The following is a 26053-nucleotide window of genomic DNA, read 5'->3' as shown; positions in this document are numbered from 1 at the left end:
ATTCCATGATGATAATCTTTAATTTTAGGATGCTCTTCTGTGATTATTTTCTTCACCATCCTCGCCACAGCCAAATCACCTAGTTAAATTGCATTCTGCTAGAATCATTGGAGCCTGTATGAATTTATGTGTGCCCCAAAAAGCCAAACTGACCACTACGTCCACTCCTTTCAAGCTCTTGTGGCTTTGAGTGCACGCAGGATCAAAGGTAGAAAACATCACAGTCCATTGTCTCAGAAACTGGTTCTTTACAATTGTTCCCACAACCATTTAAGTGATGACTGCATTTGGGATCAAGGGTGGAAAACATCCCATTCTTTTGTCTTTAAACAAGATTCATTGTTATTCCAACCGCAATCGTGTGTCTAATTGTTTGCGATCCAGTGAAATTAGTGTGCGAATGACAAACATTTATTCCATCCAGTCTTTTGTTAGGATTAAAGTGTGAGACGGGGTTGATATATGGACTTTTGCGCTGCTTTATACGTATTGACTGAGGTGTCTGGGTTCATGCAGTACTTTTCCAATACCGAATGTCTGCGAGTGAATCAAATCATTTTCACTCTTAAGTTAACTCGTCCTCCCTTTTCAGTCTGACAATAACAGTCAAGATAATGGGGACAGATAAGGCCACGCAGTCTGTGTTCAGCTCAGTCTGGCAGCGATTTTTTTTTAAGCCACTTCTTTGAAATCAGTAACTCTTGACATGTGAGATCAAATGCACTCTTGAGTTTCCCTGGAGCAAAATGTCCCTCCAATTGCTTTGTATGGCCCATGATTGTGATTTAGAGAGTGATAGAACTTGCTTTTATCTGAAAGACTAAATTTGTCTGGTTTTTTCCTGTAGCCTAAAAGCAGTGACCACTCTTGAGTGTGCTGTGATAATTAATAAAGTGCACTGAATTAGTTGTGTTATTTTCCAGAAGACTGGGTGGAATGAGCCATTCCTCTTATATTACTGTACAGGAAAGAATGTGGCAGTCCTTTGACTCAATTGTTCATTACCTTTTTCCAGCTGTGTGGTAGATGAGATGGATTTCTCTGCAATGGAGCTGGATGAAGCCTTGAGAAAATTCCAGGCACATATCCGGGTGCAGGGAGAGGCACAGAAAGTGGAGAGACTAATTGAAGCCTTCAGGTGAAAAACAGATCATTTTTATTCTTTACCAAAAATGTATATTAATACATGATATATCATATTTTACTCTCCATTCACTTGTTTAAAACCTTTTTGCGTACACTACCTGACAAAAGTCTTGTTGCCTATCCATGTTCTAGTAACTTGACTTCAAGTTGATCACTTGGTATCAGATGTGGCTTATGTGAAAGGCAAAGGCCTCTATATTACACTTATTCTACCAAAATAAAAATATGATCATGCCTTGATTTTTAGTTATTTAATTAGGTAAGGTCTGACTTTGCTTAGACAAATGTCTAGTCACTTAACAGAAATAATGTACAGTATAGAATATAAAGCTGCAGTGGAAAAATAATTAATATTGTATAAATCTCACATGAACTTGAAGGACTGCATCTATACATCTCTGCATTGACTCAAATAACTTGTTAATAAAATCATCTGGTAGTCAGGTAGTGTATCTTCACAAAAAAATGTATTTTGAAGAAAGCTGAAAATCTGTAACCATCAACTTTATAGTAAAACTCACAATTTACTCACTGGTTTTTAACTTTTATAAGTTTCTTTTTCTGTTAAACAAAAAACCTATAACCACTTACTTCCATAGTAGAAAAAAACAAATACTGTGGAAGTAAATGGTTAGTGGTTTCCAGCTTTCTTCAAATTATCTTCCTTTGTGCTCAAAAGAATATAGAAAGTCAATCAGGTGTGGAACAAGTAAATTGTGAGTAAATGGTGACTGGTATTTTATTTTTGGATGAATTGCCATCAGATTCTTTATGATTTGCACAATGGATAAGTCAGCATATTCACTTAAACTTTTTTTAATATCATGTAAGAAGAGACCATTTTCTTGGCCTTCATTAGATTTTATAAAACACAAAAAAAAAACACTCTCTCAGCCCACAGAGAACATTGTTCGATTGACTTTCAAGGACTGTCTGTCAGCAACCGCAGCAGCTTACAACGTGCACCAAGATCACCTGCTAGACCTTCAAAAATAATGTTACAGCTAAACCCTTGGAGCAAGATGTATTCTTTCCGAATGAACTGTTTAAAGACCACTTAAGTGTTATCTGAAAGAACATAGCTCTGTTTTAGCTCAGTTTTAGCATCCTCCGTCGTGCTGGAGCATCAAGAATTATTACGATTAGTCACCTGAACAGTTATTGATTCAATTAATGGCATCCCATATTCAATTGTTTCTCTTTGTTCATTTGTTGTTGTTATTGTTTCTCCATTCAGTCAGCGCTACTGCATCTGCAACCCGGGGGTGGTACGGCAGTTTAGGAACCCAGATACCATCTTCATCCTGGCGTTTGCCATTATACTCCTCAACACAGATATGTACAGCCCGAATGTGAAGCCAGAGAGGAAGATGAAACTAGAGGACTTTGTGAAGAACCTTCGCGGTAAGAATCATATCTAGGGTTTTTTTTTCTGTTCAAAGATACACAGTATGAGCAGGCATCACATTTTTCTAGAGACTTTCCCATAGTTATTATCAAAAAGAGTTATTATTATGAAAAAAAAATCCACATTTTGTTTGATATTGGATTTTTAAAAAATCATAATTGATGAGCGCTAGTGTTTGTCCTTTGTCAACAAAAATAGGTGGTACTTTGCATGTACATGTCACCTTACATTATCCCTAACCCCAACCTTACAGTCTACTTATAATCTAATGAGAATTAGTTGACATGTAGATGCAATATAACAAACAGAACATTAAAATAAAGTGACCAAATAGCTTTATCAATTGAAGTTAGTCATGTTATAGTTTTGAAGAACAAATTACCATCTAATTACCTTTTCATGTTGATCAAGATGAAGGTGGGAGTGCTCCATCCAGAATACAGTTGCTTTCTTTTTTCAAAAGGGTTAAATGTTTGTGATCTGCATCTGCATCTACAGTTAAAGGCGAAATTATAATCTGTGAATTTGTGAAACCTGTGAATCTTTAAAATCTTTTTTCAAATATTTCCCAGGTGGTGTTTAGCAAGAAAATTTTCACTGTATTTCCTTTTTTTTCTAGAGAAAGTCTTATTTTTTTTAGTTTAGCTAAAATAAAAGCTTTTTTAAGGTCAATATTATTAGCCTGTTAAAAAAAAATTAAATCAAGCTACTCTTGTACCTTCTTTAATCAACATATACAGTTGATGTCAGAAATATTAGCCCCCTGAATTATTAGCCCCCCTGTTTATTTTTTCCCCAATTTCTGTTTAATGGAGAGAAGATTTTTTTCAACACATTTCTAAACATAATAGTTTTAACTCATTTCTGATAACAGATTTATTTTATCATTACCATGATGACTTATTTTATCTTTGCCAGTTGCCTAAAGTGACATTTAAAGGCTTAACTAGGTTAAGTTAACTAGGCAGGTTAGGGTAGTTAAGCAAGTTATGATGGTTTGTTCTGTGGACTATCAAAAAATATATAGCTCTAATAGGGTAATAATTCTGTCCTTTAGAATTGTTTTAAAAACAGCTTTTATTGTAGCCGAAATAAAACAAATAAGACTTTCTCTAGAAGAAAAATCAGTATGGTCAGACATACTGTGAAAATTTCCTTGCTCTGTTAAACATCATTTGGGAAATATTTTTAAAAGAAAAAAAAAATTCAAATGGGGGCTAATACTTATAAGACTTCAACTGTATATATAAACATAGTGCTTTAACATTGTGTACATATAAACAAAGATGAATTAATTAAATTAAGAAAACTTCAGTACAATACAAGCAAACCCTGACAGCATCAGCAACGTCTTATTTTCTCCAGACTAAGCAAATGCTACACATCATTGGTCCACTGTTTAATAGAAGGGGGAAATTATTGTTTCTAATTTATTAAATCAAGCATCTTGCCAAAAAGAGAAGTAAAGGCAATGCAGTCCAATTCACTTTTTGACAAATTATTATTTTCATATACAATAGCAAAGACAGCAGTTAAGGGATTTGTACAACCATCTTTACAAAATATTCTGGAGTAAGATAAACAAAAAATAATTAATTGATCAAAAAACAGATAATCTGGGACATAACCAAAACATATGGGTTAATGTGGCAGGGGACTGCTTGCTTCTTGTACAAAAGGGATCCATCGAATACATCCTTGCCAGCTTGGCCTTGGAAAGATGAAGTCCTCGTCTATCAAACTGATATTAATAATAAACTATTTAACCTAGTTAAGCCTTTAAATTACACTTTAAGCTGAATACTAATATTTTGCTAAATAACTAGTAAAATATTATGTTCTACCGTCAAAGGGGAGGGAAAAGTGTTGAAAAAAATCTACTCTCTTAATATTTCCAAGGAGGCCTAGTAAGTTTGCTTCAACTGTATGTGTGCATCTTTTGTTTTGCCTTCTTATATGAAATTGCTGTAATTTCATTTTCTTGTTGCATTAACTTAAATCACTATTATGACTGATTCTGATTGATCCTTTTCTTTGCATTCAAAGTTCTAATTGACTCACAAAGAGAACCATTTAGACCTAAGTTAGAGTTAACTTTAGATAGAACATTTTTGTTTCTAAATAAAATAAAAGTTCCAAAATGTACACAACAAATGTCCTAAATATATATGTGTTTTTTTTCATTCATAGGAGTGGATGATGGAGAGGACATCCCGAGAGAGATGTTAGTGGGCATCTATGAGCGAATTCGTAAACGAGAGCTTAAGACGAATGAAGACCATGTGTCCCAAGTGCAAAAGGTGGAGAAACTCATCGTGGGCAAAAAGCCGGTAAGTGCCATTGTCGCTTTTGACTATCCAAGGCATTTTGCAGTGCAGTCATTGTAAGACAAGTCCATTTCTATCCATCATGTTCTGAACTTACATTGACCCTCATTCTAGAAATGACCCTTTATTGATTCCTGTCATGGTCCAGTGGTGTCAAATGATCCACGATCGTTGGTTAAGCATGTTTCTTTCCTCATGCTTTCTCTTTTCTGTGTAGATCTATAGTTTTTTCAATCTGTAAGTTGTCTGCAAAAAGGCCCCATTCCAGCTAAATTTCAGATGTTCAAAAAGATAAAATCAATAAAAAGTTGTTTTAATTTTTTAAATGCTGAGTTTTAGGGCGCATGAACACTGCAGTCTCCATAGTACATAATATAGGTCCCCTTTAATGTACGGCTTTAATAAAGTAATTTGTGTGCTAATAAAGTGGGAAGATGAAGGTTGCAAAGTACAAGTTTTGATCTGGGGGCGAGGCAGTGGCGCAGTAGGTAGTGCTGTCGCCTCACAGCAAGAAGGTCACTAGGTCGCTAGTTCGAACCTCGGCTCAGTTGGCGTTTCTGTGTGGAGTTTGCATGTTCTCCCAGCCTTCACGTGGGTTTCCTCCGGGTGCTCTGTTTTCCCCCACAGTCCAAAGACATGCAGTACAGGTGAATTGGCTAGGCTAAATTGTCCGTAGTGTATGAGTGTGTGTGTAAATGTGTGTTTCCCAAAGATGGGTTGCGGCTGGAAGGGCATCCGCTGTGTAAAAACTTGCTGGATAAGTTGGCGGTTTATTCCGCTGTGGCGACCCCTGATTAATAAAGGGACTAAACCTACAAGAAAATGAATGAATGAATGAAGTTTTGATCTTATTTTGTTAAAAAAAACTGTTGCACTTGTTTGTTATTCATAGTAATATTGGGCAACACTTCATCGCTTACACTAAAACTGACAGACATAAATTTAAAAAAGTGTGTGTGAATAACTTCCTCTCGAAGAAGAAAAAAAATGCCTTATTTCTTTGGTTAAATTGTGCTTCTGACACCAGCAAATTTTAGTTTTTTTTGAAAGATAACCTATGGACAAAAGGTCAACCAGTTGATGCTAGTTGAAGGGATAGTTTATTGCTGAAGAGATTACATTTGGTAAAACAAATGCAATGACTTTCTTTATATTATCTGTTCGAAGCTCTATTAAACGCTATTAAACTGTAATAACAGGTCTGTAGAACATCTGAAATGAAAACTGGCTATGCTATTTCATTCTCTCTTTTTCTTGAATAATTACAGCAGTATAATGTTACTATTACTATTGCTCCAAACTTCACCTATTTTTAAACCCTGGCTTCAGACATATTTGCAATCATTTTGTTATTATTCTTCAAGAGATAACAGATGACATTGAGTCTTTGAGGTTCATCTGTTAGATGCTGTTCTTTATGACAAATCTAAAATCTAACGGTGTGTGATTGACTGAGTATCTTGGTGTGCTTGTATGTCATGTATTAGGACCCACACCGGCAGCTAGCTCTCTGCAACTCTCACATGGTCGCCCACTGAAGCTAAGCAGGGCTGCGCCCGGTCAGTACCTGGATGGGAGACCACTTGGGAAAGCTAGGTTGCTGCCGGAAGTGGTGTTAGTGAGGCCAGCAGGGGGCGCCCAACCTGCGGTCTGTGTGGGTCCTAATGCCCCAGTATAGTGACGGGGACTCTATACTGCTCAGTAAGCGCCGTCTTTCGGATGAGACGTTAAACCGAGGTCCCGACTCTCTGTGGTCGTTAAAAATCCCAGGATGTCCTTCGAAAAAGAGTAGGGGTTTAACCCCGGCATCCTGGCCAAATCTGCCCACTGGCCTCTGTCCATCATGGCCTCCTAACCCTCCCTATATCATGATTGGCATATCATCACTCTGTCTCCTCTCCACCAATCAGCTGGTGTGTGGTGTGCGGTCTGGCGCAAAATGGCTGCCGTCGCGTCATCCAGGTGGATGCTGCACACTGGTGGTGGATGAGGAGATTCCCCCCCCCCTATTGTGTAAAGCGCTTTGAGTGCCCAGAAAAGCGCTATATAAATGTAACGAATTATTATTATTATTATTATTATTATGTAGCGAGCTGTTTGCGTGAAGCTCCGCAGAGATAAATGTGGTTTGCTTCTTCATAGAAGCCTTCAGTGTCACCTAAAGATTAAACCTACTGATGGTTCACCTGCTCATGCACCGTATCATATGTTACAACTATAGAACATATTTAGAGGAGGCAGTATGCTTAGTGAGATGTAAACGACAGACATGCTTTTAATGTTTTGTTGACTAATAATGCATTTTGAAATAGATTATGCATTTTTTTAATAATTGTTTTTATTATTTTAATGTTCAAAATTGAGGTTTTCAACCTTATGAGGTTTTTGAAGATCACTTTTCAAAGATTTGAGGAATTCTTTAGATGTTAGTTTTTAGATATTTTTACAGAAGTCTCTTCTACTCACAAATGCTACATTTAGTTGATCAAAAAAATGCAAAAATAAAAAATAAATAACAAAACATTTTCACAATATTACCGTTTGACATAACATTTTTTTTTTTTTTATAATTTCTGAAATGTAATTTATTTTTAATTGCAAAGCTAAATTTGGTCATGATCTACATTTGTTTGATAACATAAAAACATGAATATTGTCACACATTTAATCCGCTAAAGGCTAAACTGAATTGACTGCAGTCATCAGGGTCACATGAATTAAACTTAAAACTAGAATAGAAAAGGGAATATTGTCATTATGATTTAATACAACTGTTTTCTGTGTTAATATATTAAAAAAAATTTGTTATTTCTTTGGCAGTATTATAATTATCTTGTATTAATTATGTTGTTATGGAATACAGTAACTAAAAACTCAACACATAACATAAAACTTTTATTTAGGTTTTATTTTAGGTTTGCAATACGAATCTAATTAGAACCACTTTTTTGGTAAAGAAAGTAAGTTTTTCATATAATAATATCTACTAAAAGATAGAAAATATTACTCCAAACTGAATTGTATATGAACCATTAGCATATTATTCAATAATATTACTGAAATTAATGTAAAATCTGTGCTATTTATATCTTTATTCCCATTTAAATAAGTAAATAAAAAGACTCAACAATGGGCTAAAAATCTGTGGATTCCATGTAGGTTTACTTATGATTAGTGTAACATGTTGGCCTGGAATAAATTCTGTAAACATAACACATTTTTGCTTCTTTTTTGGCATTTTTGTACATTATCCACACAAGATAAATACCTCATAGCCTTCCAATGCAATCGCTGGTCTCTCTTAAGACTAAACTAAGCGAAGCTGTTTCCATAATGAACCGGCATCTCTATTACCACACCTAGAGCCTGTCACACAGCTGAACGTGGAGCCGCTGTGGGTTTTCAGAGCTGAAATAATTAACATTTAAGCCTTAATGGAAGCGACACACATGACTTAGTCGCCAGGAAAACCTTCTCCCCGGTGTATCTCCCACAAATCTTCAGAGAGGACATGATGGAGGTGTCCCATGGAGCTCAAATAGAAGCTGCTGTGCCCCGAATCGCTGCACCCCGGCTGCTGTAATTAGGTTTTCTCCAAACGGGCCAGAGACGTTCCTGTCACAGTTTCAAGCGGCAGCAGTTTGGCTCCTCATTAACCTCTTTTCTCACCTCATTCATCCACACAGCTCACTTCTGACAGGTAGACGGAGGGTGGTCTTCATAACGAGAGAGAGACACCACTGTCTGACCTTCAAGACTCCCTTCAGTTCATTCACTATGATACTCACTCATCTGTCTCATTTTTCACTTTCAGATCGGCTCTCTGCATCATGGCCTCGGATGTGTAAGTATTATGCTCACTGTGTTTAGGCTTTTCAGTGTTGGTATTAAGCAGCTTCAGTTTGAAAATGGTGATAACAAGAATTGTTTTTAGTTAAATAATTTTACTTGAGATTTTCTGTCACATACACTAACCGCCCGGCCACTTTATTAGGTACACCTTACTTGTACTGAGTTGGAGCCCCTTTTTTCGTGGCTTAGATTCAACAAGGTACTGGAAATATTCCTCAGGGATTTTGGTCCACATTGACATGATAGCATCACGCAGTTGTGGCAAATTTGTTGGCTGCACATTCATGTTGAGAATCTCCTGTTTCACCACATCCCTCTATTTGATTGAGTTCTGATGACTGTGGAGGCCAGTTGAGTTTAGTGAACTCATTGTCATGTTAAAGAAACCAGTCTGAGATGATTCGTGCTCTATGACATGGCACGGTATCCTGCTGGAAGTAGCCATCAGAAGATTGTGATTCTCTGTAAATCCTAGAGATGGTTGCCACATCTGATCATTTCTGGAAACTGAGGGGCGTAGTGGCTAAAAGCAGATTCACCCTGTTTTGACTGAACTCTTGGAATTTCTAGTTTATATGATCCTAAAGATCACTAGCATAGGGCCACAGCTCTGTATAGATTTGCTTCAACCCTATCTAAACACAGCTGATCCCACTAATCAAGGTGTTTAAGAGTAGTCTTGAATACTTAATTAGTTGAAATAGGTGTTTTTGAATAGGGTTGGTGCGAAATTGTGCAGAGCTGTGGCCCTCCAGGAACCTATGCTATAGTTTGAGACCTATGCTACAGTATATGTACTGTATACTATGTGCTTTATATATATTTATTTTTTAATAATAAATTAAACAATAAACATTATAATATAGTATTGTACACAAGTCACTTTTACATTTTTATTTTATTTAAATTTACAATTATATAAATAAATAAAAACTAAAAAATCTCGGCAAAATACAGCTTATTTTGAACACGGTATGTCATATATACTGTGTAGATTACATATAGTATACTGCTTCAGTAAGTCATATGTAAGTATAATATTTTCAACATGCTATTTGATCAATATCTGTGTCCCGCACACACAGGTTCTGTCTCTGCCACATCGCAGACTGGTCTGTTACTGTAGACTGTTTGAAGTCCCGGACCCCAACAAACCTCAAAAACTGGGCCTCCACCAGAGAGAAATCTTCCTGTTCAATGACCTTCTAGTGGTAAGAAAGCACACATCATAACCTAAAATACATTATGAGAAACAACCGGAACAAATTACACCAAAAAGTCTTACATCATAACTTTTTTGTGTGTTATGTTGTTATGTTCTTGCTGTTATGATTGTGCAAGATGTATTTAGTCCAGTTCTAGGTCAGCAAGTGTATGTCATGTGTCCTGAAGACAGTCAGAATGTGTCTGCTTTTCCGAATGCCCGAAGAAAAAAGGGTAATTGGAAACAGATGGGGTCCTAATGTGACATGCTTTTTTCTTTTTTTCAGGTCACTAAGATTTTCCAGAAGAAGAAGAATTCGGTGACGTACAGTTTCAGGCAGTCCTTTTCTCTCTACGGGATGCAGGTGCTGCTGTTTGAAAACCAGTGTAAGTGCCTGAAGTGGAGGGTCAGCAACCTTTTGACTCCATAATGCCCTTTTTCTGGGTGATTTACCTTGTTGTGGGACTGGGTGAACTGCCTAAATATATTTAAATATATATTTGCAGAAAAGATGCATATAATATGAAGGCAACATTTGCAACATGTTGTCTCAAATACACACACAGTAAGAAAATGCAGGATTCCATACAATACAATTGTTTTCATAAATTTAAGTGGATTGATCATAAAACAATTAAGTTGTCCTCCAAAAAACTTGTTGTTTCAACTCATTTTAAATAAGTAGTTTGAACAAACAAAAAAAAATTTGAGTGACACACTGTGATACTGTGTATCATAAGAATATAAAAATACTAGGTATTTTTAGCTCAAATGTAAACATTTAAATTTATTCCACCTTTGTCTCCTAAAATTCTCAGAGCGTTTTTCACAATTTAAGACCTTAAAAAGTCCTAAATCAGAGCAGAAAGTCATTCTTAAATTCACAAAATTATTAAACTAAAAGTGCAGACAATGGAAAAAGAATACTGGGTAATGAGATTTTTACACAGAACACATTTATATTAATAATAAAATCACAGAAGAATCGAGGCTCACAAAAAAGGTTCTGTGTTTTAATCCCAATTGAGGCTTTGGTTATTCTAATTATTTAGGATAATATTGATTCAGAACAAATGTGGGAATCAGTGTTTGAACTATGCCGTGTCCTTTGGGAGAGCCCACTTTTTTTTTAATCTTGAAAGTCCCTTGTCTCAATGATGTAGGCTATAAAACACACAGAATCCCTGTCCTTAAGCAGCAATGAAAATAAATATTTATTTAATTGTAACTAATATTACAAAGTATACTAAATGAACAAAACAATGCGATAGTTTCGGTTTACTTTCTCGCTAAAAAGCTATTGTTTTCCCATAATTAACTTTTTTTGACTCTTGAAAATATCTTTTGAGGGATTTATTTTTACGTCCACAAACAACATCACCTACAGTGCTTCTGTGAGAGGGATACATTCATTTATATAAAATTAGCTCGAATATGTTTTACCTAACAACAAATTAAATAACCTCGTCATGTAGTCTATCATTTTTTATTCGCTCTAATGCTTTTTATTTTACTTAAGGCCTATAGATCATGGGATTTCACTTTTCACTCCAGTAAAACATAAATGCGATTTCGAAAATAAAAGAAACACCATTGAAAGGGGTTCCGTTTTGTCAGGTTTACCTGCTTTCAGCTTAATAGGCCAACATGTTTACAGCAGTGTCACACTGTTTAAAAAAAAATAACAATGTTGTATTGGCCTACTGTATGAAGCAAATAAAATGAAACAAAACATCACATCATTTGTTTCAGAAAATGAATATGCAACAGGCCCACAGTGAGCCTGGTGTAAGGGGTGGTTCTTTTCTTTAAAAAATGTAGCTTTTTGCAGTTATACGCCTCATTTTCTATTAAATTATGTTTTATTACTATTTGTTTAAATACTGCATTTAGTGACATTTTAAGCACTTTTTTTTTTTTTTTGCTTGAATAGCTTGTTGGATGGTCATCATAACCACACTTTTTGATGTACCAAAAACATTTCCTAAAGATTTACATAAATTATCATTTACATCATATATTCATCAACAAAAAATAGGAATCTGTTTAGGATTTGAATTAAAAACTGTAGCCTGTTGTTATTTAAATATAATTAATTTAAATAGCAACCTGGTCAGGACATTCAACTTTCCTCTGTGACACTGAAGCGACATCCAACACAGGATTCCGCTTGATGTTAAAACCTTTTTTAATAGATTATTTTCGCAATTTATTATTGCACAGCAGTCAAAATAGGACAAATGAGCTAATGTATGGGAAAAATTCTGGACCTTTGTCATTGAGGGGTAGGTTTTTCGAACCACCCTATCTCCCCTGGCTACAGGCCTTGTCTTGACTTCCATATGAAAGCATCTGGCTGTCAGTTTTAGACATGGCTGGACTTTGCTCTGTAGCGCCCCCACACCTTGATGCTCATGACAAGAATAGCATGTGTAGTTTTTTTTTGTTTGTTTTTTTGTGAGGTTTAAATCACTGTCATGCATGAATGAATGAAAAATTTTACACATAATAATTTATGATCACATTACACAACTTGAAACCGCACGTCAAAATAACACATGAAAACAAAACAAACAATGTCAATTTTTTTGAGTCCCCCAAAATTTCACAAATCATGCTGTCAGGGGACTCCCATAGCTCACTGTAGTTCGCACCCTGGAGGCAATACATTACATTGAAATGTATAAATAATTGCATTTCATTCCTAGTTCACACTTAGTCTTACTATCATGTCAAGAAATAAGCGTGGTTTTCACTACACTACACAAATCAGGCGTTAAAGGTCATAAAAATACTTTTGATCGAAAACAAATGAATTCTCAAAGTATTATGTATTACAGTATGCTTTCTCTCAAGAAGATTAAAATATCTGTCAGACGCGCTGGTGAAATGTGAGAATATCGATCTGTGCGTCACTCTGAAAAGGGCACGTCTGAGCACTGTCAGCATCCGCCAGTCTGTAAATATTCCTCTCCCACTGCTTTTTTTTCCAGATTACCCCAATGGAGTGCGTCTCACTTCAGCTCTTCCAGGCGCAGACATCAAGGTTCTCATTAACTTCAATGCCCCAAACCCGCAAGACCGTAAGAAGTTCACTGATGACCTGCGTGAGTCCATCGCAGAAGTGCAGGAGATGGAGAAATACAGGATAGAGTGTAAGGCTGTCAATTTGCTTTCATTACGCTAAAGAAGGGCTGTCAAACTCAAATTAGAACAAGGGCCGGTTTGGTGAAAATGTCCCCCAATCAGACCTTAGTTTCCTCATAATTACATTATTATTAATCATATTAACCACAACATAATTTTAAGAATATTCTAGCTCATCTTAGGAGCATTTGAACCAGTCTTTTCCAACCCTGTTCCTGGAGGCACACCAACAGTACATGTTTTGGATGTCTCCCTTTTCTGACCTATTAACTTCAGTTTTTGGAGTCTCTGCTTATGTTCTGATTAGTTGATTCAGGTGTGTTTGAATATGTGTACTGTTGGTGTGCCTTCAGGAACAGGGTAGGGAAACACTGATTTAGACTAGGGTTTTCAAAAGTATTGACTATAATATAAGTATATGACTATAATATTATAACAGACATTATTGACGCAGATATTATGTTGCATAATCCGAGCTCCTCTACTTTTTTTATACTAAAATGTGCGAATACACTTTATTTAAAGAAAAAAAAATATATATATATATATATATATATCTCTACACACACACACACACACACACACACACACACTTGAAATCAGAATTATTAGCCCTCCTGTTTATTTTTTCCCCCAATTTCTGTGTAACGGAGAGAAGATTTTTTAGCACATTTCTAAACATAATAGTTTTAAGAACTCATTTCTAATAACTGATTCATTTTACCTTTGCCATGATAACAGTAAATAATATTTGACTAGATCTTTTTCAAGACACTTCCATACAGCTTTAAGTGACATTTAAAGGCTTAACTAGGTTAATTAGGTTAACTAGACAGGCTAGGGTAATTAGGCAAGTTATAGTACTATGATGGTTTGTTCTGTAGACTATCGAAAAAATATAGCTTAAAGGGGCTAATAATTTTGACCTTAAAATGGTTTTCAAAAATTAAAAACTGCTTTTATCCTAGTTGAAGTCTATTCTAGACTTCAACTGTGTGTGTGTGTGTATGTATATATATATATATAGTTAAAAATACATACACAGTATATTATTATTGCCACATGTATGGAACTAGAAAAAATAAATGTAAACGCATATGAATTAACAGTAAATCTGGTGTGTTTTTTTATTCCAGCTGAATTGGAGAAGCAGAAAGGTGTAGTCCGTCCTAGCATTTCACAGAGCTCAGGGTTGAAAAAAGAAACGGGGAACGGCAATTTGAGTCGAACCAGTCTGGATGATAGCTATGCCATGGGGGAAGGCCTGAAGAGAAGTGCCCTCAGCAGCTCCTTACGTGACCTTTCAGATGCAGGTGAGTTAACTGATCCACTGTAAGACATGACATGTGTCTTTGGCTTTATCTGTGTTACCCTCAGGTTATTTTGTGCAGTCTTGTCTGAACAATATTTCACTTCTTGCCAAAGTAGAGCGCTGAATGCTTGCTTCTAAATTGGTGTTTGTCCACAAATATTAGCATAGTCTTGATTATATAGCAATTAGAGCTGGGTGGTATTTAAATATTACTGAGTGCTATTTAATTATACCCTTTTAAACTATTTTTATATTTAGGTTATTTTACCTTGATTTTTTAGCAGTGTTTGTTATTGTTAACTAAAAACCAAAAGTATTAAAATACTTTGCAATAGTTGAAAAAAAATTAAATAATACATCTAATAATAATAATTATAATAATAATAATAATAATAATATTAATAAGATATTAGGTGAAAACAGAATTGGCAAATAAAAATGTCTCTACTGAAATTAATAAGTATTATTAATTAATATTTTTTATTTTAAATTTAAGTATTTAAATATTTTGATTGTTTTATATGATGCTAATAATTAATTATGATATTAATAATAAGTTTATTATCTTACTCATATAATTCTAGTACTCATTAGAAATATTATCATAATTGGACTAACCAATATCACCCAGCCCTATAATAAATCTCCCTCACCTTGTCTAACAAAGCTAGTTGCATCCTGCCAGGAAAATTATCCTCCAGATTAGTTTTTCCCACTCTTTAATTGAAACTTTACACATTTCACAAGCTGAGATGTTTTCTCGCCCTTTCTAGCAGAACGTTTTGAGCCCTAAACATGGCAGTCACTACACAGGGAAAAAAAAAAAACGAGTGGTGTGAACTTGCATGCTTTCTGTTTTGGAACAAACATTTAACAGTCTAGTCTCACAGTGTTAGTGTGAATTGAATTTCAGGCATTGTATTTGTAAACCTGAGAGATAATTGGCGAAAGCTACAAACAACCCAATTTAACAATCCAGAGAAAACAGCACTGAAAATATATGCAGCTACGTTTGAATAATGTGTTAAAGGGACAGTTAGTTCAGCCAAAAATGAAAAAGTCTGTCATCATTTACTCACCCTTCATCTATTCCAAAGCTGTTTGACTTTCTTTCATCTGTTGAACATGAGAATATATTCATTGATTTTTGTAGTATTTTTCCCCTAACATGGATGTCAATGGTTACCGGTTTACAACATTTTTCAAATTAATTTTCTGCGTTCAATAGATGAAAAAAGTTCACAAATGTTTAAAACTACTTGAGGGAAAGTAAATTATTAGTAAATTTTTATTCTTGAATAAACAAATTATTTAAGGTGAAAGTACATGTATAGTAGTTGATTATCATCACTCAGTTGTTTATTGATTATTTCAGGCTGATAATTGTCTCATACTGCCAGTCTGGGCTGCGACATTTGTATTTGTCCATACATCAAAGAATACTAAAGATTATTTTTTGCTCTTTATGCTTGTTTTGTGTAGATGCTTTTGTGATGTAGTTTAGGGATTACAGGCTGCATGATATTGCAAAATGAAAGTGATATTTCAATATTTACTTTACTTTAAAATTAAGAAATATAGTAATGTTCACCAGATGACAGCACTTGTGAACCTGAAGGTTAAATATTAGTATTACAAATATATATAATTGAATTCAGAATTATAAGCCCCCTTTTGAATTTCTTTTCCTTTTTTAAATATTTCCCAAATGATGTTTAACAGAGCAAGGACATTTTCATAGTATGTCTGATAATATTAATCAAACTTTCTGGAGAAAGTCTTATTTTATTTATTTTCTTTTTTAAAACATTTTAAGGTCAAAATTATTAGCCCCTTAAAGCTATTTTTTTCGATAGTCTACAGAACAAACCATCATTACACAATAACTTGCCTAATTACTCAGTTAACCTAATTAAGATAGTTGAGCCTTTAGATGTCTCTTTAAGTAGATAAGTGTCTTGAAAGATATCTAGTCAAATATTATTTACTGTCATCATGACAAAGATAAAATAAATAAGTTATTAGAAATGAGTTATCAAAGCTATTATGTTTAGAAATGTGTTAGAAACAGAATTGGGGAAAAAATAAACAGGGGGGCTAATAATTCTGGCTTCAACCGTATTTGTGCAGCATTAATTACTCTATAATAATAAGTTGAGGTTTAAATGAGAAAGTTTTTTTTATTTTAATCTGTACTTATTTAAAACATTTTGTGTTATTTTTCTCCAGGTATCTCTATCAGTAACCATAATATGATGTTAGTTCTTATATAGAGCCCATTCCCACTACTTTGACTGATATACTGTAGGATGAAATAGTAAGTTATTTTATGATTAATTAAATTCAAACTATTTCATCCATTTATACTGTACTGCATACTAAAATGCTAATTGCTTATTAAGACATAGATAATAAGTATTACTTATATATTAAAATCAATTACAATTGTTTTATTTTGAAGTACAGCTGTACATTTAGAAAAATAATGTTGAATGTTTTTAGGTCATTGATAAAATGCCAATAGTTACTGCCAACAACACAATCTTATATGTCTTATCAAGCAAAACAATGTTCACAACTGCTTATAAATCAAGTTCCTGACATATTATGACACATACGCTGCATCCCAATTCGCATACTTATACTACGCCCTAAAAGTGTGTTCTATTTTTGTGAAGGAAAAGTATATACTATTGAGTGTCTAACAGAAGAGTATGCAAGCTTTGGGACATGCTACTTCCACATTAACAGATGTGTTGCTTAGTTATGTCCCCTGTCAATCATCTTGACACAGCAGCAAGATAATCTGCCATTCATTAGTCTTTCATGCTAAGAAATCTCTTCAGGTCTTTGGATATTTATGCATTCAGAAGTTTACGGTATAAGTTCACGTTATTGCAGATGAAACATAACACAAAAAATGTGACATAAAATATTTTCCAGTAGGCTAGATATTAATTAATAGTCATAAAAAACTACTTTACTGAGGCCTCTCCTCTTGAAAGTTGCTCTTTTGTGCGTCCACCATGTTTGTAGTTTATTTATTTAGAGTTTGTAGTTCTAAATCAAATTGATGTCCATCACGCAATGAATTGTGGGCAATATTAGCGGTTAGAGTATGGACACTTCTACACTTTGATTTTTTATCGGAAATAATTAACCATTTAAGAACCTTTGGCATACTCTTTTCAACATAGTACGATTTGGTATATAATAATTCGATTTTCAATTACTGTTTAAAACGGATAGTATGCGAATTGGGATGCAGCAATATCGTTTTACCTCCATTTTGTTTTTGCTAGTTATTTACTCTGTAATAGCTAGTATCCAATGATTTGCATTGTATGCATCACAAAGCACCACATAAAATGTTAACCCATAATCCAATATCAGCTTCAATATCAATACATCTCGCAGCGCAAATAGGAATCTTCAGCTTCCTCATAGTCATCAAAACCCAGCTGCTTATTGGCGCTTCGAGATTCTGAATGTGTCAAATTAGTACCAGTATATACCCTCATCCTCTGGCCCTTTAAAAGCTCCCAACCCAAACCCTCCCTGTATCAGAGCATATCTGCCTGCTTGGTGTCTCAATAGCGCCCCTGTAGGCAGGCAGGATATATACGCCTCTATATATCTGACTGTTCGAGCGTGCTCTAATCTATCATATTGCATGTCTCGCTCAGGCAAGCGGGGGCGCCGCAGCAGTGCAGGATCTCTAGACAGCAATATGGAAGTAAGTACTGTGATTTAGGACGCAGGACCCCACAACAGGACGCTATTCTGTGACAACGTTTTGCGAATTTGCTGTATTTATTTTCTCTAGTCTGCCTGCCATCTTTTCTTTTTCGCTCAGTAGTTTCAGCTGCCTGTGTGTGTGGTGTTGTTTTTGGACCATGTAGGCCACCCTGCATGCATGGGCCGCCTGTTTCTTGTGGAGTTTATGTGGAATGAGGGGTAAATTCTGACCCCGTGGCTCACATCACATATCATAACATCTCTACGGTGCAACTTAGTCAGCATGACTCAACTAATGCAAACATCCCATGTCACGTACCATGGGGCTGCGTGAGTGTGTGTGTGTGTGTTTTATTTTGCAAATGGTTTCGATTTGATTCCTGGTGGCATGTTTCACTTGGCCGCTTCAAGTGAACGATCGGGTGTTGCGTTGTAGTGTTCATTTCCTCATAACCACTTGACCTCTTCCTCTCCTGCACCTTTTTTTACCTCTTGGAATGCCTTGAAATTGTTTCCCACTTTTTGTGCGGAGAAGCAATATAAACACAAGGGAGTATAGCATAGCAAAGGTGATGCTTTAACACATTGGATTGTCATCTGTTTGGGTCTATCATGTGTGTTGGTTTGATTGGCAATCTTGCAGGATGGTCAATATGCTCACTTTAACATCACTAAACGCTGACTTATTCAATCTTGCCTGTTTCAGCTTCTGCATGTAATGCATGGCTTTCAGGGAATCTGCTTCAGTCTTTTTTGAAATGCATTAACTGTTGATGAATGCTCATGATGCATTTCTTTGAGTGCTGTGTCCTTGTTTTATAATACTGACTTAAATGGGATACTTTTAGAGTACTTTATATGAGATACTGTTTGTGGTATAAGCAATGCTTTACTAATGTTAAGGTTTTGGGGTTAAAACAATATACAATACAATATTTGGATTTTGATAATAAGAAATTTAAAAAGCACTTTAATAAACCTTTCCATCAACAAACCTTTGAATGATGTTGTATCTGTATATATGTACAGTGACATATATAAAATATATATTAATAGAAATAACAATTGTTTTAAAATCATTCATTAAAGGTGCAGTATGTAAGTGTGACACCCAGTGGTTGAACTAGGTATTGCATTCCTGGATCAAAACATATGCAAGCACAGATTGCCAGATTGGGGACCAACAGGAGTGGGGCTGAATATCGAGCCTAAAGGCTGGATTAAACTGTGTTCTAAATAAAAGCAACGCCACGTGATAGAAGGAATATTTTCCATATTAAAAGGAGTTTTTGTCCTAACCAGCTGAAATCAATATTTAAGAAACGGCTACTATTTTTTGCACATTTGCAGCTGAACAACAGAAAACTTTGATTAAAGCACATGAGGTGTACCTGAGGGGATTACTGTCAGTGTTAAATGCTAATAAAGTGAGTTTGTATGCCATTTTACATGCCATTTACTGCTATATACTGAAAGCAGCAGCAAATAGTTTATCTAAGATCTTAAAAATAAAATATACCGTTTGAAATTGATCTTTAGAACTGCGAATCATTGCAAGCCAACACAGATCAGTGATTGAGCATGTGCATTTAATAATATTAAAGAGGTTTAATGTGTACTAATTAGATTTTAAACCTTACAATTTCGTTGGAGTGCAGTAAGTGCTCTCTGTTCTATGCTTCTAAATAGCTGTATTAAAATTTCTTTCATGTTTTGTCTTGTGCAAACACCCCATTTGCTTATCACTGCAAATTGTTTTATGTAGCGTGTTGTTAGGACACACGGTTACAATATAACCTGCTCACCTAATGTTTACATAGGTAATATTTATATTATTTACTAATTAATAGTTTCATGTGGAACTCTAAATCTGCATCTCTTTTCGGGAGTCTGCTACTGTCCACCGAAGGTTGCATTTTGGTCATGGACGCAATGCGTTGAGAGCCTTTATGACTGAATTAATGAAATACACCGTTTTCCAACAAGGCAACCTGGGGTGCTGAAATATATTTGGCTAAACTGGCAATGGGCGGGTTAAAAGAACCAAAACAAAGACAGAATTCCAGCACGGAAAACACATTTTCAGAGCTGAATATCTGACCTCAGCATTGTTTTTAAGATGAATGTTCACTTCGCATGTTTCTTAAATATCTGCAAACATATTGGCATTTTTATGCTTTAGAAGAGTCAAAAACTTACATACAGCACCTTTAAATTCTTTTTAAATAATTTATATTTACCTTTAAAAATGTTGGACTTTTCTAACATTTTAAGGTTCCTGTTTATTTTAAATAAATAGTTCTAAATTTGTGTATATAACTACTCAAATCTTAAGAATAACTAGTCAGTAAGGTGGATTGAAACGTGACAAAAATTATTAATTCAGTCAAAAATAAAATTGACTGAGTTAGCCATTAGACTGATTCAACTCAACAACTCTTGAGTCCAGGACTAATCCTTTTAAGGATACACTAAAAAAACTGGCTTATAAGGGTGATTTGGTAATAAATTAGACTATGCTGGTCAATTAACAAAAAATATGGTAGAAAAAAATTTGTATAGTTTTTTTCCCAGTAGTTTTTTGAATTATTGTTTCCCAAGCCTAAATATTAAACATTTACATGAAACCTTTAACATTTAAATCACATTTAAATGAACAATGTGAAAAGGCTCTAGAATCACTGAGCATGCTGTAAATATCTTGTGTTTAACTTCACTGTTTTCTCTCTCTCTTATCCTCTTATAGGGGTCCATCATTAGCAGCCCCCACATACGGCGAAGAGCCACTTCCAGCCGCGACTGTCCCTCCCGCCAGCAGTCTATCCCCAATTCCTCCTCTCTGCTGGGTTCTCTATTCGGCACCAAACGAGGCAAATCTCCCTCCCTGCCATCCCAGTCGTCCCACCCTTCCCATCCAACACTCATCTCTCACACCCCTCACCCTTCTAACCTGCACCACACGGCCCGCGACGGCGTCACCGTCACCGAAACCCAAGCCCAGATGCACCCGCACCACGCTCAATTCTGCCACATGCAGAATCCCCCTCCGTACCACCACCACCATCACTACCACCCTCCAGCGCACATCCAACACCCACCCCACCAGTACCACCCTCCACCCGGCCCCTCATCCTCTCACAGCCACTCACACAGCCAACACGGCCACGGTCCGCATCCGTCCCACTCATCCCACCCTTCCCACTCCCAGCATGCACCACACCACCACAGCCAGCCTCCGGCGCCTCCACCCGCGGCCAGCAGCACCAAGCCCAAACACAGCGGCATCAGCACTGTGGTTTGAGCCACTCCACGAACTCTTTCCACTCGGGAATGGGACTGTTTTAGATCGTTGCTGCGAACAAAAGGGCACCTTGACTCACGTTTCAACCCATCCAGCGCCTGTTTCCCACGGGAAGGGGAGCCACACTGTGTAGCACCGGCCTTCAGGGGGGGCGGCTAGAACTCAAATCATCAGTTCTTACCAAGTCATCGCTCAAGCTGTAGAGCCCCAGACAAAAACTGCGGCTGCTGCTTCTTTTAGGCTCGATTTTAGAGACTTTGGACCCTTTCGACGTTGGCGGTGAAGCAAAGAGCATGCGCAAAAAGACCGTGGCAACTGTTTTCTTGTACTTAATTACCTAAAATGCATTATCAAAAGTAGCCTGCTTATTAGTTTGCAGAGACGACAGGGTCTGTCGGAGTCGGTCACAACGAGTGGTGTTCCAGTATTTAATGTAGCTGTAGACCACACATTTCTGTGATAGAGATTAGGGAACTATAACGTGCCAATTATTAAAAAGCAGTTGAGTGAGTTATTCAAAAAAGAAAAGATTTGCTTTGTGTATGTCGTGCATATAGTATTTTGTAAAATAATGATAATAATATTAGCAGCTATTATTATTATTGTTATAGAACAAAAATGATCCGAAGCCTCAGAATTAAAAAAAGAAAAAGAAAAAAAACAACTCTCAGTATTCTCTGTGTACTCTCGACGTAGTTTTCCACTCAGTAGGTGGCCGATTGATTAATATGGAAATTATCGGTTGCCTTTGGAGCTGGAAGATTCTTCCCGAATCTCCAGCTTGTGTTCGCTCCGCCTCCTTTTTGGGGATCCACGTAGCGCAAACCAATCACAGGGACTGTAGGAAGTCATTGATGGATCCTCCACGGCCTCGACTCGTCGGGCCACTGCTGCAACATGGTTTTATTTTTTTAACTATTTTTTTAGAGATGAATAAAACAATATGAAATAATTGTACATTTGAAGATGTTTATGGTAAAGCCGGCGCGCGCGGCGGAGAAGGCTATTTTGACGTAGCGTTTGTGTCCGGAGAAATCTGATGGAATTCTCTCCCCATATTTCAAGAGTTAGTTTGTGCAGAGATGTTGATTTTTCTCAGCAGGCTGAGCGTGTGTGCCCTCTCCTGCGTGGAAATGAAGTAGATTTGATACATTTTTCTTCGGTCCTCCTGTGAGAATGCCTTTCACTTGCTCAGAAACACAGCTAATGTAATGTAATCTAATGTAATGTAAACTGCATATAATATGTAGCAGTGGGTCGGATGGATGTGTTCTCGCTCGGAACGGATTTGGACATGTTCTTTTTTTTTTCACACATATCCCCCTTTCTCGGTTCAATTTTTGACTTGTTTTATACTGTAAGTAGATCAATGGTGACAGAGCTGTGATTCGATGTAATAGTTTTGTGTGTCTACGCTCTCTTTTAACTCAAGCACAGAGCTTCTGAACAGCACTTGTCTTTGTAAATATTCACTTAATGTACAGAAACCACGGCTGAAATGAGCTCGTTCTCTAATACGAGACCATTGTGGCATTTGCTGTGCGATGTTTCTCTTGTTTCTGATTCCTTTTTGTTTCGTTTTTTAAATTAATCATGTGCAATATGTTTCAGTTTTGTAAATTCAGAATTGCGACCAACCTGTTTGTTCGTTTGTCGTTTTTAATAATTTCTAATATCATGCATAAAAAAAAAACATTTTATGTTTCTCGCCCCCATCGTCATCTTTGTTGGTCTCTGTTTTACCTGCAACCTACAGTCAGGAATGTCAACTAAAGTACTCTTTGCATGTATAGTGTACAAAATAATCTCTAGATATTGCATACTTCCAGAGATATTATCAGTGTTACAGTTGACCGTTGTTAAATGAGTGATGATGACGATGATGATGATCATATTAAAATCTGTAGACTTCTCTTCATTCAAGACGTCTGTATCCTGTTTCGTACTGAAATAGATTCAATTAGGACACATCTGTTTGTTTACCTGGGCTTAAAAATCAAATACCGATCGTCAAATAGTTTTTAAACCAACGTTAGCCTAATCGTAATCAAGCGCCACCAGAGAACATTAGTATAATAATAGAAGCTTATGGATATTAGAGCATAAATCTGTGTCTATATCAGACTTCATAACACCTGGCTTGTTCCTAAGATGCACCGAGGCCAGTAATTTGTACAGAACACCATTAATCAGACTGTGTATGATCATCTGAAGCCATTTCTGACTAAACAACCAAATGAGTACGTCTCTTTCTACATTTTTTTTCTCAACTTTGTGTTGATTGTTTTTTTGTTTTTTTTAAAGGATTTCAGTGCAGTGTTTTTGTAAATGTAATGTGGTGCTTCAGCTTTGTACTGTATCGGACAAGTCAAAATGTCACAAAGCTTTTGCATGCAGCTGATGCCTAGCACCTCTGGTTGAAATGTAAGCTTATTTAAAAAAACGAAATGAAGAAATGTGCTTTCTTTTAATTATTATTTTTTTTCTAATATTATGTTTGTTTGTTTGTTTGATTGGTTGGTTTTATTATTTCATTTAAGCTTGCTGTTACATTTTACACCGTGCCACAGCATTTTCGGCATGTATATCACTTGTTGTTTGCCCTCCTAAAACAGATCATTTCTTTCTTCCCTCATGTAAAATCACTGTATATATCACAAACCAATGTGAGAAATTAGAAAGCATATCATATATAAATCTAATATGGATGATAAAGGGAAAGTCTAAGGGGGTTTAGCGTGTACATAGCCTGTATTATACTTTTTTGTTTTTCACTCAGTCATCGCATCGACGGTGTAGTCCTTTTCCACTTTCAAGAGACTCATAATAACACTGCTTCTGCTACCAAATGTACTTTGAATTTGTCATAGGATCTTCTTTAATAAGCCGACTGTTACATGACTCTCACCGCCTTCCACTCAAACATTCATTTCATTTTTTTTTTATTACCAAACGAGGAGAGGAGAACTATGGTTTTAATATGCATTCTGTTTCTAAGTAGATGACGAGACCCTATTGATGTTTAACTATAACTGTGACCATGTTGAGAACATGAAATAAAACAATATACCATCAAATTTCTTAACTTGTGTTGTCTACGTTATAGCACAACCACATTGAGTTTTGAATGCATGTTCATTTTGGGGTGGATTTCAGATGTACTGCTATATGGTGCATGAGAAATTCCTTTCAGAACTCTCCAAGGCCATGTTAAATTCAATAGCCATGTACATTTGAGTTAGTGAGATCATTGCATAACTGGTTTTATGAAAGGTTTGGATGTTCTTAGAATTTTTTATGCTGCAAAAGTCTCTTATTCTGACCTATTTTTAATCATATTTTTGGGTAAAAGTGATTCAAATAAAGCATTCTGTCTGTGAATAATTGGTAGGTTCATCTGAGTATGCTTTGATCAGCTTGAGTTTCTTATTATCTCTATGTCTGTGGATGTCAGACTTGAGGTCTGTACTTTGGAATTATAAATGTGAAATATATTCGCAGCTGTCAACACGTATAAGGTTTGAAGAGCATGAACATATGAAGAGTCAAAACATCACACAAATGCTTTAAATATATAACTGAAATCACTGTTCAAAATGCATTGGTGTTACAAAAGATCTGCATTTCAAATGTATACAGTTCATTTTAAACTTTTTATTTATAAAATAATTGTTTGTAACTTTGTTAATAAGAAGAAAATGTTTCTGAAGAACCAAATCAGCATATTAGGGTAATTTCTATAGGATCACCTGACACTGAAAAGGCTGAAAAACAGCATCATGTGGAAATAAATAATTTAGTTGTAATAATATTTATCAATATTACTGTAATTTAATAAAATTGGCTGAATACAGTCTTGACCAATTTAAGATATTTCTCAAAAACAAACAATTTCTACCAACATCAACCTTTTGCATCAATGAAATAATGTTGAACTAAAAATAATGTTCCATCATGGCTATTTTAGGTTATTATTTTGCATTATAATATACTGCTTCCAGTATGATGCTGGGCAGTTGTTTTAAGACATGTTAATGGTATACACACAACATTTCATCGTGGTTATTATTTTGCAATTATAAAATAGCATTCACAGAATGTTTTAAACTTTTTATTAAATTGATAAAACAATTTTGTTAATTGATATAACTGTTTGTTTGTTTGAGTGTGTGTGTATGTGTGTGTAAATAAATAAAAAAAAGCCTAAGTGTACCACATGAATCTATTAAATGTTACACAGTAACAGACATAAATATTATTAAATTATGATAGCACTCTAATTATTTTATTAACCAAAATAAATGGTTTTATTGACCAAAATACACAAACTAAAAACACAAAATTTTGCTTAACAACATGCAAACCATAAACGAAAAGAACGTTCTGGATACTAAAAACAAGCCTAATGTTTCCAGAAGCGTTCAACTTATTAATAAGAAAATGTTTCTGAAGAATCAAATCAGCATATTAGGGTTTTTTCTAAAAGACATTCTGACACTCAAAATGCTGATTGCAAAATTGGCTTAATACAGCCTTGACTAATGTAAGAGATTTCTCAAAAACAAACAAACCTTACCAACACCAACCGTTTGCATTGGTGAAATAATGTTGAATTACA

The 26053-nt window shown here is 35.5% G+C and overlaps 1 protein-coding gene across 28 annotated transcripts in view; it reads left to right on the top strand.

The window, feature by feature from the left end:
* iqsec1b (IQ motif and Sec7 domain ArfGEF 1b) overlaps positions 1-24516 on the top strand; it is a 349885-nt gene extending 325369 nt beyond the window's left edge. For 14 of the 28 annotated variants that reach the window (XM_009306070.5, XM_005169333.6, XM_009306072.5 and 11 more), the window contains 10 exons: positions 1016-1138; positions 2384-2550; positions 4745-4884; positions 8696-8725; positions 9819-9944; positions 10224-10323; positions 12931-13092; positions 14221-14397; positions 18083-18132; positions 20881-24516. In XM_009306070.5, the coding sequence (XP_009304345.2) occupies positions 1016-1138; positions 2384-2550; positions 4745-4884; positions 8696-8725; positions 9819-9944; positions 10224-10323; positions 12931-13092; positions 14221-14397; positions 18083-18132; positions 20881-21435 (1630 nt within the window). In that variant the 3' untranslated portion in view covers positions 21436-24516. The remainder of the gene's footprint in view (positions 1-1015; positions 1139-2383; positions 2551-4744; positions 4885-8695; positions 8726-9818; positions 9945-10223; positions 10324-12930; positions 13093-14220; positions 14398-18082; positions 18133-20880) is intronic. The other 14 variants (XM_068224349.2, XM_009306073.5, XM_073916787.1 and 11 more) reach the window with 1 other exon arrangement.
* The last annotated feature ends 1537 nt before the right edge of the window (positions 24517-26053 follow it).

Source organism: Danio rerio, chromosome 11 (genome assembly GCF_049306965.1).
Source record: "Danio rerio strain Tuebingen ecotype United States chromosome 11, GRCz12tu, whole genome shotgun sequence".
NCBI lineage: Eukaryota > Metazoa > Chordata > Actinopteri > Cypriniformes > Danionidae > Danio > Danio rerio.
This window is presented reverse-complemented; position numbering and strand designations above follow the sequence as displayed.